This window comes from Mauremys reevesii, linkage group 15 (genome assembly GCF_016161935.1).
Source record: "Mauremys reevesii isolate NIE-2019 linkage group 15, ASM1616193v1, whole genome shotgun sequence".
Classification (NCBI taxonomy): domain Eukaryota; kingdom Metazoa; phylum Chordata; order Testudines; family Geoemydidae; genus Mauremys; species Mauremys reevesii.
In genome coordinates, this window is record NC_052637.1 from 9,797,942 (window position 1) to 9,817,508 (window position 19,567).

The 19,567-nt window shown below is 46.9% G+C and overlaps 1 protein-coding gene and 2 pseudogenes across 1 annotated transcript; 2 read left to right on the plus strand and 1 right to left on the minus strand.

Moving 5' to 3' along the window:
- Positions 1-3,070: 3,070 nt before the first annotated feature.
- Positions 3,071-3,991, plus strand: LOC120383603 (annotated as a pseudogene).
- Positions 3,992-5,425: 1,434 nt separating this feature from the next.
- Positions 5,426-12,868, minus strand: LOC120383604 (annotated as a pseudogene).
- Positions 12,869-15,267: 2,399 nt separating this feature from the next.
- Positions 15,268-16,215, plus strand: LOC120383772 (olfactory receptor 6C74-like). The gene has a single exon (XM_039502004.1). It carries the CDS (start codon positions 15,268-15,270, stop codon positions 16,213-16,215), a length of 948 nt encoding a protein of 315 aa, XP_039357938.1.
- Positions 16,216-19,567: the final 3,352 nt, after the last annotated feature.

Genomic DNA, 19,567 nt, shown 5'->3' on the forward strand with positions numbered 1-19,567 from the left:
TTCTTTCTTTCATTCAAAGCTTTTCTTTTTAAGAACCTGATTGATTTTTTTCCCCTTGTTTGAGACCTCAGGGGATTAGTTTGACTCACCAGGGATAGGTGGGGGGAAAGAAAGGAGGAAAGGGGAGGTGAATCCCTCTGTTTTAAATTCAAGGAGTTTGAATCAAGGTAATCTCTCCCAGTGACTAAGGGAGGGAGAAAGGTGGGGGGAATGGTTTATTACCCTTTGTGTTAAGATCCAAGAAGTTTGGATCTGTGTTCCCCAGGGAAAGGTTTGGGGGGACAGGGAGTGTGCCAAAACACTATAATTTTTGTCTGGTGGCAGCAAGTACCAGATCTAAGCTAGGATTTAAGCTTAAAAGGATCCATGCAGGTCCCCACCTTTTGGACGCTAAAGTTCAAAGTGGGGAATAAACCTATGACAGCCTCACAATCTTTCCTCTAGACCCTGCTGCCTCATTGTAATTGTGATTAGTTTTGTTTCTGGAAACTCTTCGGGGAAGTAGAGGACAAGAGAAATTAATTGTTGCCTCTGGGGTGTTGAGGGCTCCAGGCAGTGAGTCTCACAAGCCCTTAGAAAACAGACATGGATAAATCACCTTCCTGCAACACCAGCCTTTTTGACACACAGCTCATCTGCAGACAGCACAGATGTCAGTGTATTTCCAGCAGCTCAGCCTCAGTGCGGTGGGGGAACGGCCTCTCATAGTACAGTGATAGGGGCATTAGATAGAAAGATTGGTGGATAGAGCAGTGTGTATGGGGCTACAGACAGAGGGGGATACCAATTGCAGTCTGTAGCTGGAGGAGAAGAGACATCTCAGTCTGGGAGGATTCCACATTGAACGGCACCATAAGTTTGCTCTTGCAATTAAATATATTTGGGAGTTACACAGTGGCACTCTCAGGATGAAATTGTAAGTGACAACAGATTTTTTTTTCATAGTTTCACTCTTAGCTCAATTTGGTCATGGGAAACTGAGGCAGTTCAAAGAATTTACCTTCAGAAAGAGAGGGCAGAATGTCTGTACCTCTGTTTCCTTCTATTGGGAGTGGGGAAATTGATTAAATTGACACACATTTTTTTAGAATGGGTTAAGGAGTTTACATTAAAGTAGTCCAAAAATTGTGACAAACACTATCAGCTCATTGATACTTTTCTCTCTGTATATATTAGTTTGTTGTTATTGCTGTCTGTCTTTCTGTTTGTAGTTTTCTCGCTCAATTAGTTTGCTTTTAATTCTCTGTTAGTTTTTGTTAGTTCTGTGTTTCTCTCGCACTCTCTGTATCTGTTCTTTTCTTAATTGTGTCTCTATATTAGTTTGTTGATCTATCTATCTATCTATTTGTGTCTAGTTCTCAATTTATTATTACTTCTGTCTATTAAAAGTCTGCAAGGGCAATTGAGTCAAGTGGGTTAGAGTAGTGGTGATTAGGAGCCAGGACTCTTTGGTTCTATCCCCAACTCTGGCAAGAGATTGGGGTCTAGTGGGTAAGAGAAGCAGGGACTGAGAGCAAGGCCTCCTGAGTTTTATGTGCAGCTCTGGTTGGAAATTCAGTCCAGGGTGGAGAGGAGAGGAACCAGAACTGGGGGGGGGGTTCTATTTCTGTCTCTCATAAGGACTGTGGGACAGGCACCCCTCATAGCTTGAAGCTGAGTGGTTAGGGCACTCTGCTGGCTTGTGACAAACTCAGGTTCAATCCTCCCTCTGACTGATGAGGAGAAGGGGTTTGAATTCTCACTTTACAGGAGGGTACCTGAGCCGCTAGGCCAGGGGTAGGCAACCTATGGCATGCGTGCTGTATGTGGCACACCTACTGATTTTCAGTGGCACTCACAGTGCCTGGGTCCTGGCCACTGGTCCAGGCGGCTCTGCATTTTAATTTAATTTTAAAAGAAGCTTCTTAAAAAAATTAAAAACATAATTAACTTTATTTTACAACAATAGTTTAGTTATATATTATAGACTTAAAGAAAGACACCTTCTAAAAACGTTAAAATGTATGACTGGCACGTGAAACCTTAAATTAGAATGAATAATTGAAGACTCAGCACAGCACTTCTGAAAGGCTGCCGACCCCTGCGATAGGCTATGGGCTGTTCTGAAATGAGACTGTCTCAGTCTCTCCTGTTGAAGCTGCTCCACTTTTTATTAATAATTAAATAGTCACTGCAGCAGGGACTTAAACTCTTCCAGACAACAGGTGAGTGCCCCAAGTACCAAGCTGGAGAATCATTCTCACTTGCGTTCATTAGCCCAATGACTCTCCATTGTCACTTGCAGCAGTCATTCCTGATGGCAATGGAGAGTCCCTGGGACAGAGGCTGATATACAGTCTGATGCAGTCATTAGAGGAGGGGACTGGGAGTCATGACACATCACTTTTGTTCCCAGCTCTGTGAGGGAGTTGAGTCCTGTGGGTAGAACCAAAACTCCTGGCCTGTATTTCCAGCTCCTGGAGGGGTGTTGGATTTACTGGGTTAGTACAGGGGGCGAACTGGGAGTCAGGACTCCTGGGTTCTCTCTTCTAACCTCTGGGAGTGAGTTTAGTTGAGTGATTGGAGAAGCAGGAGGGAACCGGAAAGTCAGTCTCTCACAGCGAGCGTGGAAATCTGGCTAGAACGGGGGATGGAACATCAGAGCTCCTAGGCTGTATTCCTAACTGGAGTTTACCGCGTAATTATGACTGGGTTGGGTCTCCTCCATGTGAGATGCTGCTGAGCAGTATAAAGTGGGAGTAATTCCATGGCATGCAGTGAAATTATCCACATTTGCAGCAGTGCCTCTGACAGCAGAATATGGCCAGCCAGACCCCCAATTCCCCTCGGTAAACTGAGGGTAGTAATGTTTATACACTGTTATCCAGAGTTTGCCCACCTCTGGGTGACAGAGGTAAACAAATACCTTGAAAGCAATTGTTCCTAATTCTCCTCTCTGTCATCCTGGTGTAAATTAGGAGTAACTCCACTGGAGTCCATTGAACTGATTCTACTTTCTCTCACCCCAGTGTAAATCAGGAGTAACTCCGCTGGAGTCAGTGGGGCTGTTTTCCCCATCCTGAGAAAGAAAATGTCCAACCGAACCACCGTGACTGAGTTCCTTCTTCTGGGATTCTCTGAAGTTCGGGAGCTGCAGATTTTGCACTTTGTGGTGTTTCTTGTGATTTACCTGGCAGCCCTGGTGGGGAATCTTCTCATCTTCATGGTTATAGTCTTCAACTACCATCTTCACACCCCCATGTACTTCTTCCTGATGAATCTGTCCATCGTAGACCTTGGCTCCATCTCTGTCAACATCCCCAAATCCATGGCCAATTCCCTTATGAACAACAATTCCATTTCCTATGCTGGATGTGTTACTCAAGTTTTTTTCCTCCTCTTCTTATTGGTAGCAGATTATTCCCTTCTTACCGTCATGGCGTATGACCGATATGTCGCCATCTGCTAACCACTACACTATGAGACAATGATGAACAGCAGAGCTTGTGTCAAAATGGCAGCTGGTGCCTGGATCAGTGGGATTCTCTACTCTATGCTACACACTGGGAACACGTTTGCATTGACCTTCTGTGGAGGTAATATGGTGGATCAGTTCTTCTGTGAAATCCCCCAGCTACTCAAGCTCGCCTGCTCCGACTCATATCTTAGTGAACTTGGGGTTCTTGTCTTTAGTGTGTGTTTAGTCTTAGGCTGCTTTATTTTTATCACTGTGTCGTATGTTCAGATCTTCAAATCAGTGTTGAGAATCCCCTCTGAACAGGGCCGACATAAAGCCCTATCCACCTGCCTTCCTCACCTAACTGTGGTCTCCTTGTTTGTTTGCACTGCCATCTTTGCCTACCTGAAACCCAGCTCCAACTCCCCATCTGCTCTAGATCTTGTGATGGCTGTTCTTTATTCTGTATTGCCACCAATCGTGAATCCAGTTATCTACAGCATGAGAAACAAGGAGATCAAAGCTGCCCTGAGGAGACTGACTGGGTGTAGGTAATTCACCAAGAATTCATTTTCTGTCTTTCTCTAATTAATGATTGCTTACTTAGTATCTGTTCATTTAATGTCAGTGATTTCCATGACCACACAACTTGCACACAACCAGGTCTGATTGTGATCTCAGTTGCACCAATGGAAGTCCAGATTAAATCTGCTGATATCACTGCTGCTGGGGTGATTTTCACCATTAGAAAATCTGGTCCAGTTGTGGAATTAAATGAGGGTAAATTGTGTGCGCAATAGGAATCAGACTTTCATTCTGTGCGAAAACAATACCCGTTACACTGCTTGGCCACTAGCACGTGTTCCATGGCCACTGAAAACAATGATTGGAGTTGTCTTGCTTGTGTGTATAAATCAGGAGTGGCTTCATTGGAACCTGAGGAGTCAGACTGGTGTAAGACTGGGGTAGGGGAGAGAATACATTTGAGGTAGATCCTCAACACATCAGTGTAATTCCATTGACTTTGGTGGACGTAAAGCAATTTGCAGCATCTGTGGATATGAGCTACTGCTTCCAATGGAGCTGTATATCCATTGCCACCAGCTGGCGACTGAGCCCACTGTCTTATAAACCACCATTTGTGGCCTAACCATTAAAGGGGGACAAAGAGCCAGACTGTGTCAGCCTGGCTTACGTGTACATTTTGTTGTGTGAGTGATGAAGAGACTGGCTAGAAATTACAGGGAGGTTTCTATCCACCATTGGGGCGAGGTTCTGGAGCAGCCTCCAAATAGAAGTTGAGGGGGCAAGTGACCAAATTCATTTTAAGAGAGAGCTGGACACATGTCTGAGTGAGATTGTATGATGGGGCTGCTTGTGATGGTGGAGGGCAGGGCTCAGTAACACTGGGTCTCACTTGCAGCATATGTCTTATCAGAAAGGGATTCTCCCCCCCAAAACCAGTGTATTCTGGGAGGTTTTTTTTTAAATCTCTGAAGAATCGGGGCGGCCCTAGCTGGAGATGGACCATTGGGTGGGATGTGCCAGGGCTCTGAGGTGGCACTGAGCCATTATCTCTCTCTCTTGGGTGTTTGGCTGGCTGGTTCTTTTCAACATGTTCAGGGTCTAACTGATCATCATATGGTGGTCAGGAAGGAATTTTCCCCCCGGTCAGATTGGCAGGGACCTTGGGGAGGTCACTTTCCTCTCCAGCATGTGGTGCGAGTAACCTGCCATGATTTTCTGCATGTATCTCAATCATTTCCCTGCCATTGACAGATGTTGCTATGTTTTTAGCTGAGTTAAACAATCTGCCAATGGCTTGGAAAAATGTTGCCCAACTCTGCCCTCAACTAGGTTGGCCACTGATGCATTCCCAGAATACCGGACATTCTGGTACTTTTGGGAAATCTGTGGCCCCATCCACGAGTGTGACCTTGCATGCCTCCCTAGTCCGTGATACTGGACAAAACCACATCTGGTTTTCTCTCAGTACCAGACAGGGGACAAGCCACACAAAGAGGGGACTTGCGAGTGCCTAATGTAGATGGAGATGGAGGTGCTGTAGCCAATGGTAACCACAGTGAAATGAGACGCACAGGTGGAGCAATCTTTCTCCCTGCCAGATGGGATACGGATGATGGTGCAGATAATATACATGTAGGAGATGACCATCAGCAGCAGGGATCCTAGCAACACAAACAGCGAGATGATGAAGTTGATGAATTCCACCAGCCGGATGACGGCACAAGCGAGGTATAACAAGGGGGCATGGTAGCAGAAGAAATGGTTGATGATATTGGGGCCACAGCAGGGCAATTCAAGTTTGATTATGGTAGGGACCAAGATGGAGAAGAATCCCCGCATCCATGATTCCATCACCAACCAGACGCAGACCTTTCTATTCATGATGGTGCTATAGTTCAGTGGGTAATATATGGTCACATATTGATCACAGGACATCATGGCCAACAAGACATTCTCTGAAATGCCCAGCAGGAAATAGAAGTAAGACTGAGCCAGGCAGCCATAAAAGGAGATGGTATTCCTCTGATAGGAAGTTCTCCAGCCTAGGTTTCTTGGCCAGAACATTCTCCTTTCAGCAGTAGGTGTACTGAACTCTACTGAGCTTTGGAGTCCCCAGTGTAAGGATCTGAGCCCTGGTTTGATCTCTAGCCGTGCACAATAAATCAGCACCAAAATGCACCAACGGTAAGAAAAGTTAGAAATACTTCACTGCAGTCAACTGATTTCCCTCTCACTCATCCTGGTGTAAATCAGGAGTAACTCCACTGGAGTCAATAGGCCTGATTTCCCAGTCACTCATCTCAAGGTAAGTCCATAGTGTTACAGTGGCGTATGTCTGGTTTCAGGGAGAGGAGATTCAGGCCCTTTGACTCCAGCCTTTGCCGCATCCTCCACCCCGTGAATGTTCTTACTCTAGTCCTCGGGTGTCTCCTTCCCTTTGCCTCACACAGCTCAGACCCCCAAACAAAACCCCCAGCCCCTAATCCCCTTCCTCCCTTCTCACCACCCTCCACCTCACAAATGCTCCTGGGCCCTGTTCTCTGAGGCCTAGTCTACACTAGGACTTTAATTCGAATTTAGCAGTTTTAATTCGAATTAACCGCGCATCCGTCCAGAGCAGGAAGCCATTTAATTCGACATAGAGGGCTCTTTAGTTCGAATTCTGTACTCCTCCCCGAGGAGGGTAGTAGCGCTAAATTCGACATGGCTATGTTGAATTAGGCTAGGTGTGGATGTAAATCGAACTTAGTAGCTCCGGGAGCTATCCCACAGTGAACCACTCTGTTGACGATCTGGACAGCAGTCCAAGCTTGGATGTTCTGACCAGCCACACAGGAAAAGCCCCGGGAAAATTTGAATTCCTTTTCCTGTCTGGACAGTTTGAATCTCATTTCGTGGTTGGACATCGGGGCAAGCTCAGAAGCACCAGCAGCAATGCAGAGCTCTCCAGCAGAGGAGTTCATGTAATCTCTGAATAGAAAGAGGGGCCCAGCATAGACTGACCGGGAAGTCTTGGATCTGATCGGTGTGTGGGGCGAGGAGTCTGTGCTTTCGGAGCTGCGCTCCAACAAACGGAATGCAAAGACCTACGGGAAGGTCTCCAAAGCCATGAGAGACAGAGGATACAGGCGGGATGCAACGCAGCGCCGCGTGAAAATCAAGGACCCCAGACAAGGCTACCAAAAAATCAAAGCGGCAAACGGATGCTACGGAGCCTGCCACCACTGCCCCACCAGTGACCGTGGACTCTGGTGATGGGACAGTGTTGACGGCCACTTCCTTGGCGATGTTCACAGACGGGGAAGATGAGGAAGGGTTTGTGGAGGATGAGGGAGGCGACAGCGCTTACAACGCTGGTTTCCCCGACAGCCAGGATCTCTTCAGCACCCTCACAGAGATCCCCTACCAACCCTCCCCGGCCGTTAACCCGGACCCTGAATCAGGGGAAGGAGCAGTTGGTAAGTGCTTTAAACATATAAACTTTTATTATTAATGGAACAGGAATCTGAACTATGTATAAAGGAGGTCTCTATATATATGGGGATAGAACAGAAATCATCCTGGGAGATCTCCACGAAGCTCTCCTGGAGGTAATCAAAAAGCCTCCGCAGGAGGTTCCTGGGGAGAGCTGCCTTATTGGGTGCTCTGTGGTAGCACACCTTTCCGCGCCAGGCTTTCATGAGGTACTCAGGGAGCATTGCCTTCCCGAGCACGGCTGCATAGGCACCTGGTTTGTGCAGGCTTTCATGCAGCATGTGCTCTCTATCTCCGTCAGTGACCGTCCTCAGGGTGATCTCACTCGGAGACTCCTGCATCTTATTAGGGGAATTACTGTAATCTTACGCCTGGTCCAAAGTATTTTTAAAAAATCTCCAGACAGATGGCGTAGCAGAGACTCAGCACGCTGCTGCGTGACAAGCGTTAACGGAAAGCCAAAGAATCAAATGGACGCTCATGGAGGGAGGGGAGACTGAGGACGCAAAATATCCCACAGTTCCAGCTGTCTCTGAAAAGCATTTGCATTCTTGGCTCAGCTCCAAATGCTTTTAGGGTCAAACACAGTGTCCGCGGTGGGTCAGGGCATAGCTCGGCAATCTACACACACCCCCAGAACTTAAAGGGAAAACAATCCTCTGTTGACTCTTTTACATGTCACCCTGTCTTTACTGAATGCTGAAGATAGATGCGATGCTGCAGCACTCAACGCCAATATCCTTGCTCCCCCCCCCCCGCCATGGGTGGCTGATGGTACAAAACGACTGGTACCCGTCCTCATCATCAGCCTATTGGCACATGGGGCAGTGCAAAAGGACTGGTAACCATGCCGACTAGTATCAGTAAGGTCGATCAAGGGCGCCTGGTCCTAATTTTTCCTGGTAGATGGTGCAGTATGGCTGGTAACCGTCCTCATCATAGCAACAGGGGGATGAGCTCCATCAGCCCCCACCCTTCATGTGTAAAGAAAAGATTCAATTGCTCCTGGACTAGCAGCAGGATGCTGGGCTCCTCTCCTCCACACTCCTTAATGTCCAGTCTGGACTATCATAGCAGCTGGAGGCTGCCTTCCACTCATTTCTCACTAACAAGTCAGTGTGTCTTATTCCTGCATTCTTTATTACTTCATCACACAAGTGGGGGGACAATGCTATGGTAGCCCAGGAAGGCTGGGGAAAGAACAGAATGAACAGGTGGGGTTGTTGCAGGAGCATCCCCTGTGAATAGCATACAGCCCATAATTTCTACAGGATCTGACACAGAGCAGCTGTGCTCTCTGGTTCTATGATACAGTGGTTCTCTAGTACACTTGCCCATATTCTAGGTAGGACTGATTCTATTTTTAGATACCAAAAAGGAGGGATTGACTCAGGGAGTCATTCCCAATTTTGGCTTTTGCGCCCCTGGCTGATCTCAGCCAGGGGCACTTATGACAGCAGCAAATGGTGCAGTGGAAAAGGACTGGTAACCATGATCATCTTATTACCAATTTATGGTATGGTAGATGGTACAGTATGGCTGGTAACCATCTCTGCTGTCATGCAAAAGCAAATGAATGCTGCTGTGTAGCGCTGCTGAATCGCCTCTGTCCACGGCATCTAGTACACATACGGTGACAGTGACAAAGGCAAAACAGTCTCCAGGGTTGCCACGGTATGGCGTATGCCAGGGTAATCCAGGGAAAACAGGCTCAAAATGATTGTCTGCTGTTGCTTTCCTGGAGGAAGGAATGACTGACTACATTTACCCAGAACCACCCGCGACAATGAAATTTGCCCCATCAGGCACTAGGATCTCAACCCAGAAGTCCAAGGGTTGGGGGACACTGCGATGGGGTGGAACAGGGGCAGAGTTTATGCTTTCCGGATTGCCTGCAGCAGGAGTGCGGACCAGATAGGTGCTGTGCATGGTGTTGTTCACAGACACAGACTAGACTGTGTTCATTGTTCACAAAAATGTATCTTTGCAAGGAATTCACTCCCTTTTTCCCATCACACAGCTTTGACTGTCTCCAGACCTGCCACAGCATCCCCCTCACAGAGGCTGGCAAAGATTAGGCGGCGAAAGAAAAAGACACGGGACGAGATGATCGCTGAAGTTATTGGGTGCTCCCGAGCCGCGGCGGACCAGCAGCACCAGTGGAGGGAGACCCTCTCTCTGTACCAGTGCTCACACAGCGAACGGGAGGAGAGGTGGCGTGAGGAAGACAAGCAGGCGACTCAAACGCTGCTTGGACTAATGAGCGAGCAAACGGAGACGCTCCGGCGCCTTGTGGATGTTCTGCAGGACCTCAGCCAGGAGGACAGAGCCCCCCCGCAGTGTATCTGCAACCGACCTCCCCCGCCACAAAGTCCCATACCTCCCGTCACCCAAAGTAACCAGAAGGAGTGGCGCCAGGGGCCGTGAAAACTGTCACTGCACCACAGCAGAGTGCTCAAGTACCCAAAAGCTCTCATACCCTAATTTTTGAGAATTCCTTCCCTTCCTGACTCACCCAAGCCCCAATCCCAGTTTCATCCCCTGACGGTCTGGTTAATTATTAAAAATACTTTGCTGTTAATTACTGTTTCCGTCATGCTTTTTTACACAATGCTGTGTTTGAAGGGGTGGGTGGGTGGGTGGGGAAGGGGGTAAGGTATTGCATAGGACAGTCACCTTTAGCAGGGTACAGAGACGGGGGCAGGATCAGCAGCAGGTCACACACACAGTGCAGTCAGTAGGCACCCTGGTCGGTATAGCAGGTGGTTTGCAGGTTCTGTGTGGGTGTGGGGGTACGTGACTTTGTAGTGGGGGAGGGGGGTAACAGATCTCATGCAACGGTCCCTGTCCTGGACCACAGAGCCACGCAGCAGAGGAATCTGTATCCATCTTCCCCCGCCACAAGGCCACATAGCCCCCGCACACAGAGTCCCAAAAAGGAGGGATGGCAGGCTCCATTGAAACAACCAGTCCGGCACTGCAGACCGGTCTGGGAGCAGGAGCCTGTCATTCCTGGAGTTTAGAGGCAGTCTTTACATCACTGCACACCCTACCCAGCACAGTCTGCTTCCCAGTTTCAACCCTTTAACGCAAAGTCATCAATAAAGAAACCTTTGTAAAGTCACAGTGGAACATGTGTTTTATTTTTAAACGTGTGTTGGAAGTGGGGGAAGCGGGGTGGACGGGGTATGTAACTGCAGATGCTAGTCAACAGTAACTTGGTAAAGAAACAGGGGCAGGTTCAGCTTCTCTGTAAAGAAACTGAACAGTCACAGGTCACGCTGCTCGCTGCTCACTGGTACTTGAAGAGTTCCTTGTCACTGTGCAAGGCGCCTGCACAGAGCTTCACGAGCCAGGGCATTAGCAGGTAGGCTGGGTCCCCGAGGATCACTATAGGCATCTGCACATCCCCAAGAGTTATTTTGTGGTCCGGGAAGAAACTACCTTCCTGCAGGCGTCTAAACAGACCAGAGTTCCTGAAAACACGCTCGTCATGAACCTTGTCCGGCCACCCGACGTTGATGTTGGAAAACGTCCCCCATGGTCCACCAGTGCTCGCAGCACCATTGAAAAGTAGCCCGATTTCTCAGCAGCTGACTGTGGAAGAGGTGGACGATAAGGTGCGAGGAGTTGACAACGGCCATAACTGCAGCGGGATCCGTGCTCGCAGTGCTGTGGCGCCCACGCTGTCACTGAGCAGAAAAGTGCACGAACAGATTGCCTGCAGGTGCTTTCAGGGAGGGAGGGAGGGCGTGACTGATGGTTCAATGATGACAGTTACCCAAAACCACCCTCGACACATTTTCCCCCCAGCATGCACTGGGGGGAAATCCCAGAATTCCAATGGGCAGCGGGGAGTGCGGGAACTGTGGGATAGCTTCCCACAGTGCACCGCTTTCAAAGTCGACGCTTGCCCCGTTACTGTGGACTCACACAGTCGAATTAGTGTATTTAGTGTGGATACACAAATTCGACCTCATAAGGTCGATTCCACAAATTCGACTTAAGTTGATTTGAAATAGTCTTGTAGTGTAGACATACCCTAAGATTCCCTCTCCCATGGCCCAGAGCCAATTCTCCACCCAGAGTTCCTGACTCAGCTTCCTCAGAGAGGTAACTGGTCCTAACCTTTTTCTGTCTATCTGTTACTATCTACTGCTTTAACAGTGGCTGTTAACCTCAAGAAATGCTTTTGGTTTAAATAAAGGTTTGACCCGACCCAAGTGTGTTGGCCACAATGTGCTATAGAAAACCCAACAGTTCTCCTCGTACCTCATGTGGAGAAGATCTGTGAAGCTGGGTCTTCCACGCTACAAAAGAGAGCCCTAATCATTGGATTATGGGATGGTCTGGTGTAGGACTCTCTCTCAGTCTTTTGCCTCGGGCTTTAATGAGGCTAATGAAGGGCTTAGGAATAGTGGCAGAGTGACTGATGGGAATGAAGGTGAGGGGTTGGAAATTACAGTATCCGAGGTAGAAGCCAAACTTGAACAGCTGAACGGTAGTAAATCCGGCGGCCCGGATAATCTTCATCCTAGAATATTAAAGGAATTGGCGAGTGAAATTACAAGCCCGTTAGCGATAATTTTTAACGAATCTCTAAACTCAGGGGTTGTACCGTTTGACTGGAGATTAGCTAATATAGTTCCTATTTTCAAGCAGGGGGAAAAAGGTGAGCCGGGTAACTACAGGCCTGTTAGTTTAACATCTGTAGTATGTAAAGTCATGGAAATAATATTAAAGGAGAGAGTAGTTATGGACCTTGAGGTCAATGGCAATTGGGACAAATTACAACATGGTTTTACGAAAGGTAGATCGTGCCAAACCAACCTGATCTCCTTCTTGAGAAAGTAACAGATTTTTTAGACAAGGGAAATGCGGTGGATCTAATATATCTTGATTTCAGTAAGGCGTTTGATACAGTACCACATGAAGAATTGCTGGTTAAATTGGAAAAGATGGGGATCAAAATTAAAATCCAGAGGTGGATAAGGAACTGGTTAAAGGGGAGACTGCAGCGGGTCATATTGAAAGGTGATCTGTCGGGTTGGAGGGAGGTTACCAGTGGAGTTCCTCAAGGTTCGGTTTTGAGATCAAGTTCCCCAGGAGAAAGAAGTGCAGCAATGCCTATGTTCACCTGGTTTGAGGATCCGGCTGGGACTCAGACTTGAGAGAGGCAACCAGGCACCTCAAGGGAGGCAGCAGTTTGCATGCCTACAGGCAGAAACGTAAGCACTTAGGGGACTTTTGCAGCAAAACGTTAGGCATTGAGTGAATTAAGGCACTTACAGAGTTAGGCAACAGCTAAGTGAGGGCTTTGAGGATCTCAGTGCTGCCTAAATTTTGAATGTAGGTGTCTAAAGTACTAGTGTTGTTTTAATTAAGATGGAATACGTGGGCCCAAAAAGTCAAAGGTGTTACCATAACCATGTCACTGTCCAATATCAAACAATGTTAAACGAAGTTCAGGGTTTGATACACACAGGCCTCAGCCTGCTTAATCCCATGTCAAACACACCATTAAAATCCTTTTAACCTTTTATTAAAGATAAAGAAAAGAAGAAAGCACAGTTAAAGCATTTGAAATGTAAGGTATTAAATAAGGTTTTCATTTTAACAGCGTCCCTCGCTCCCTGTCCCTTTAGCTGAAGAGCGTTTTAGAAGGGAAAAAAAACCAACCACCCTCATCTGTCAGTCTCTTTGATGGCATCAAAGATGGTAATAACTGTCCTTTGGAGGGAAAGTGAAGAAATTAGTTGAGATGGGCTGGAGCTGTTATTGTTAAAGTCCCTCCAATCACATTTCATTTGAAGCAGTGGTTGGGACTTAACCTGTTTATAACATTTATTTAGTGAACTTTCCATAGTTAATTCCCAAGCAGGCAAAAATGATGGGCCCAATTGTCACAGCAGTAGTTAGGCACCTAAATGCTTTTCTGGATCTGGGTCTTAGTGCTAAAGAATCTGCCCAGAGCAAATGGAATAGATACAATTAGAAGTGAGCATCTCCTGTTGCCCAGACCAGTGCATAACCCACTGGACTATGCCGCGTACCAAAGAAGTGTAAGGAACACAATAATTATATGGTAGGAGGCACATGAAATGAATTAAATGGCACATTAAAGGTCTCTGCCATCACAAGTGAGTCTATGACATATGGGCAAAGGCTAAAACATTCTGAAAGGTACAGTAGTTGGGTTTACAGATGGTAACCTAGTTAAAATTTCTTGGAAAGTGTCATGATTTTTTATCTTTCCATGTACATCTCAAAAAGTGGCTCTGGGATTCTCCAGTGAGTGGATCCCCTGGGGTACCTGTGATCATTAAAACTAATCAGCCTCACCCAGTTGAGGCAGACCTACTTCACAGAGAACGGCAAATAGATTGTGAGACCAGAAGAACTAGAGTCAACATATGAAAGTACAATTTGCTTAGATGTGACAATACCCGCTGGACAAGTCAAAAGACCCTGATGTTGCAGGTGCTGTTTGAGGGCTTCTCACGGCTTGACATGAAGGGAAAAATCAGAATGATTACTACTTTTCAGTCTTTGAAGAAGTTCAGAATAAACTACTTTAGTATTTAATCCAAAAGAGCAGGGACTAGAATTTAAAAGATTACCCTACAAGAATTTGTTTTAAAATAGTTGGTGATGACTGAGGCACAAGACTCAATCTGTGTGTAGCCGGCTTGGCCTTATGGTATCTTCCTAACATCACAGACCTAGACTAACGTGAGTAGCTGTTCTGCCCCCCTTTCTGTTTATCTATTTCCTTTTCTTGTTTTTCTTTTCCCTCTTCTCTTTCTGTTTTTAAATATCTTTTAACTCCATTTTGATAACTTTTTTTCTTATATTTTCATTTTCCCCTTTCTCCTTTCTCTCCTTTTTTTTCTTTCACTCATTTTTTTTCTTCTTTTTTCTTTCCTTCCTTTATTTTTGGTTCCTACATTTTTCTCCTTTCCTTTTTATTCTCTTTCTTCAGTTCTCTCCTTTCATTTTCACCGTCTCCTTTCCTTTATTGCTTTTCTCTGTTCCTTTATTTTAATTTTACTTCTCCTTTCTTTTAGACTTATAGACTTAAGGTCAGAAGGGATCATTATGGTCATCTAGTCTGACCTCCTGCACAACACAGGCCACAGAATCTCAGCCACCCACTCCTGTTATTACTTTTTTTTTCTTTCCTTATTTTTAAGGCTAGTCCAAATATTTCTATCAAAACTGTTTTTGACAAAAAATAAATGGGTTTTCAAATAAACTAAAGCTTTTGTGGTAAGTGTCTGCATTCTGTGGACAATTTTTGACTTTTCATTAAGAAAATAAAAACCAGAAATTTTGAAGAATTTTCAGCTGAAAACTTTTCTTTTTTCTTCCCCTCTCTCCCCCACACCTAAAAAAAGTAAAAAATTTGCCCAGGGAAACAATTTCACCCAGCTCTGCTCTTCTTTATTTTTGGGGCTTTTCTCTCCTCCACTTTTCTTTCCTCTTCTGTTTGCCTTTTGTTTTCTCTTCTCGTTTTTTTCACTTCCCTGCTCACATTGACTTGTTGTTCTTTCCATCCCACCCATTGCCCACAGGGTAATTTTTTATTTGATGTATTGTTCTTTTGTCTTCTTCACTTTTCTTATTTCACCCTTGCTTTCCTCCTCTAGAGTTTATAATTTTTTCCTCCGTATCTCTCTTCCTTTTCCTTTTATGTTCTCTTCTGATCTTTTCTTTCCTCTTCTCTACTCTTCTGTTTTTCTACTTTTCTTTCCTCCTGTTCATCTGACACATTATTCCCTATTCCCTCCATTCTCCCTCTACCCCTCACAGATAGATCCAATGTAGCCATGCGGAACCAAACCACCGTGACCGAATTCATCCTCATTGGCTTCCTCTACCCCCACCATCTGGAATGCCTCATTGCTGTTGGCTTCCTGGCCTCTTATTTGCTGATCTTGTCTGGCAATATCATGATCATCACCATCATCCTCTTAGACCATCACCTCCACAGCCCCATGCACTTCTTCCTCTGGAACCTCTCCTGTCTGGAGATCCTTATTACATCTTCTGTCCTACCCAAGGTGATTGCCAGCTTTCTGATGGGTGACAGGTCCATCTCCTACCTGGCTTGTATCACTCAGTGCTATTTCTACTTCCTTCTGGGCTGCACTGAGTTTGTCCTGCTGGCCGTTATGTCCTATGACCGCTATGTGGCCATCTGCAACCCACTGCACTACAGCATGGTCATGAATGCTCAGTTCTGCTTCCAGCTTGTGGTGGGGTCATGGGTAACGGGGTTCCTGGCCACCATCATCCCCACCATCCTGGTCATCACCCTGCCCTTCTGCAATGCCAACCAGATTGACCACTTCTTCTGCGACGGCTTGGCCTTGGTCAAGCTGTCCTGTGTGGACACGAGCTTTGTGGAGCTGCTGAGTTTCATGACCTCCTCCGCCATCCTGCTGGGCTCCTTGATCCTGACGGTGGTGTCCTACACTTATATTGTTGCCACCATCTTCAAAATAACATCCCACTCAGGACGCAACAAGGCTTTCTCCACCTGCTCCTCCCACTTCATCATCATCACCATGGGCTATGGCAGCTGCATCTTCATGTATGTCCGGCCTTCGGGCAGCGACATCTCGCTCAACAAGTTGGTGGCCCTGCTCAACACAGTGGTGACTCCTCTCATGAGCCCCTTCATCTTCAGCATGAGGAACCAGCAGATGAAAGATTCCCTGAGGGCAGCCTTGAAGAGAAGCATGAACTTCTCAAGGAAGCATATTAACTTCTGAATGGGTTTTGTGAGGGGAAAAGAAAGGGAAATTAAACACGAATAATAGTTATAGTACTCTTCTAAGTTATAGTACTGACCTAAGAAGTGGTAGTTCCCTGTTCAAATCCCTTTTCTCCTAAGGCAGAGGGGGAAATTGAAGCTGGATCTTTCACCTCCTAGTTGAGAACCCAAATGGCTGAGCTAAGGCCTGGTCTACACTAGGAGTTTATGTCGAATTTAGCAGCGTTAATTCGACTTAACCGTGCACCCGTCCACACCAGGAAGCTAATTAGTTCGACCTAGAGGGCTCTTTAGTTCGAATTCTGTACTCCTCCCCGACGAGGGGAGTAGCGCTAAATTCGACATGGCTATGTCGAATTAGGCTATGTGTGGACGGAAATCGACCTTAGTAGCTCTGGGAGCTATCCCATAGTGCACCACTCTGTTGACGCTCTGGACAGCAGTCCGAGCTTGGATGTTCTGACCAGCCACACAGGAAATGCCCAGGGAAAATTTGACATGCTCCGGCACCTTGTGGATGTTCTGCAGGACCGCAGGCAGGAGGACAGAGCCCCCCCTGCACTGTATCTGCAACCGCCCTCCCCCGCCACAAAGTCCCAAACCCTCCTCACCCAAAGTAACAAGAAGGAGGGGCGACAGGGGCCGTGAAAACTGTCACTGCACCCCTGCAGAGTGCACAAATACAAGAAGGCTCTCATTCCCTAAATGTTGAGAAGTCCTTCCCTTCCTGGCTCACCGAAGCCCCAATCCCAGTTTCATCCCCTAACTGTGTAGTTGATTATTAAAAATAGTTTGCTGTTAATTACTATTTCTGTCAAGTTTTTCTACAGAAAACTGTCTGTGAAGGGGGGGGAAAGGGGGTTGTTAATTGCATGGGACAGTCACCTTTACCAGGGTACAGACACGGGGGCAGGATCAACAGCAGGTCACACAAACAGTGCAGTCAGTAGGCACCCTGGTCGGTCTGGGAGGTGTTTTCCATGTTCTGGGGTGGGGGAGGTACGTGACTTTGTGGCATGGGAGGGCGGTTACAGAACTTATGCAGTGGTCCTTGTCCCGGACCACAGAGCCACGCAGCAGGGGAATCTGTAACCATCCTCCCCCGCCACAAGGTCACGTAGCCCCCGCACACAGAGTCCCGAAAAGGAGGGATGGCAGGCTCCATTGAAACAACCAGTCCGGCACTGCAGACTGCTCTAGGAGCTGGAGCCTATCATTCCTCGAGTGTAGAAGTGGTGTTAACATCACTGCACACCCTACCCACCACAGTCTGCGTCCCTGTTTCAACCCTTTAACGCGACTTTATTAATAAAGAAAACGTTGTTAATTAACAATGTTCCATTAACTTTATTTTTAAACGTGTGTTGGAAGGGGGGAAACGTGTTGAACGGGGTATGTAACCGTGGAAGAAAGTCAACAGTAACTGAAGCAGGGGCAGGTTCAGCTTCTCTGTAAAGAAACTGAACAGTCACAGGTTACCCTGCTCCCTGAGGAACCTAGCTTTCAAAGCCTCCAGGATGCACAGCGCTTCCCGCTGGGCCCTTCTAATTGCACGGCTATCTGGCTGAGAGTAATCATCAGCCAGGCAATTTGCCTCAACCTCCCATCCCACCATAAAGATCTCCCCCTTACTCTCACAGAGCTTGTGGAGCACACAGCAAGCTGCAATAACAATGGGGATATTGGTTTCGCTGAGATCCGAGTGAGTCAGTAAGCTCCTCCATCTCCCCTTGAGACGTCTGAAAGCATGTTGAATGATGACAGTTACCCAAGGCCACCCTCGACACATTTTTCCCCCCAGCATGCATTGTGGGGAAATCCCAGAATTCAAATGGGCAGTGGGGACTGCGGGAACTGTGGGGTAGCTTGCTTGAGAGGAGCAAAATAGCTAATGTAGTGCCTATCTTTAAAAAAGGGAAGAAGGAAGATCCAGGGAACTACAGGCCAGTCAGTCTCACCTCAGTCACTGGAAAAATCATGGAACAGGTCCTCAAGGAATCAATTCTGAACCACTTAAATGAGGGGAAAGTGATCAGGAACAGTCAGCATGGATTCACCAAGGGCAAGTCATGCCTGACTAACCTAATTGCCTTCTATGATGAGATAACCAGCTCTGTGGATGAGGGGAAAGCACTGGATGTGCTATTACTGGACTTTAGCAAAGCTTTTGATACAGTCTCCCGCAGTATTCTTGCTAGCAAGTTAAAGAAGTCTGGGCTGGATTTATGGACGGTAAGGTGGATAGAAAACTGGCTAGATGGTCGGGCTCAACGGGTAGTGATCAATGGTTCCATGTCTAGTTGGCAGCCGGTATCAAGTGGAGTGCCCCAAGGGTCGGTGCTGGGGCCGGTTTTGTTCAATATCTTCATTAACGATCTGGAGGATGGTGTGGACTGCACCCTTAGCAAGTTTGCAGATGACACTAAACTGGGAGGAGTGGTTGATACACTGGAGGGTTGGGATAGGATACAGAGGGACCTAGACAAATTAGAGGATTGGGCCAAAAGAAATATGATGAGGTTCAACAAGGACAAGTGCAGAGTCCTGCATTTAGGACTGAAGAATCCCATGCACGACTATAGACTAGGGACCGAATGGCTGGGCAGCAGTTCTGCAGAAAGGGACCTAGGGGTTACAGTGAATGAAAAGCTGAATATGAGTCAACAGTGTGCCCTTGTTGCCAAGAAGGCTAATGGCATTTTGGGTTGTATAAGTAGGGGCATTTCCAGCAGATTGAGGGATTTGATCATTTCCCTCTATTCAGCACTTCTGAGGCCTCATTTGGAGTACTGTGTCCAGTTTTGGGCCCCATACTACAAGAAGGATGTGGATAAATTGGAGAGAGTCCAGCGGAGGGCAACAAAAATGATTAGGGGGCTGGAACACATGACTTATGAGGAGAGGCTGAGGGAACTGAGATTGTTTAGCTTGCAGAAGAGAAGATTGAAGGGGGATTTGATAGCTGCTTTCAACTACCTGAAAGGGGGTTCCAAAGAGGATGGATCTAGACTGTTCTCAGTGGTAGAAGATGACAGAACAAGGAGTAATGGTCTCAAGTTGCAGAGGGGGAGGTTTAGGTTGGACATTAGGAAAAACTTTTTCACTAGTAGGGTGGTGAAGCACTGGAATGGGTTACCTAGGGAGGTGGTGGAATCTCCTTCCTTGGAGGTTTTTAAGGTCAGGCTTGACAAAGCCCTGGCTGGGATGATTTAGTTGGGTTTGGTCCTGCTTTGAGCAGGGGGTTGGACTAGATGACCTCCTGAGGTCCCTTCCAACCCTGTCATTCTATGATTTCTATGGTGAAATGGACTGTGCATCATTATCTCTCTCAAGCTAACTCATCAAAATAT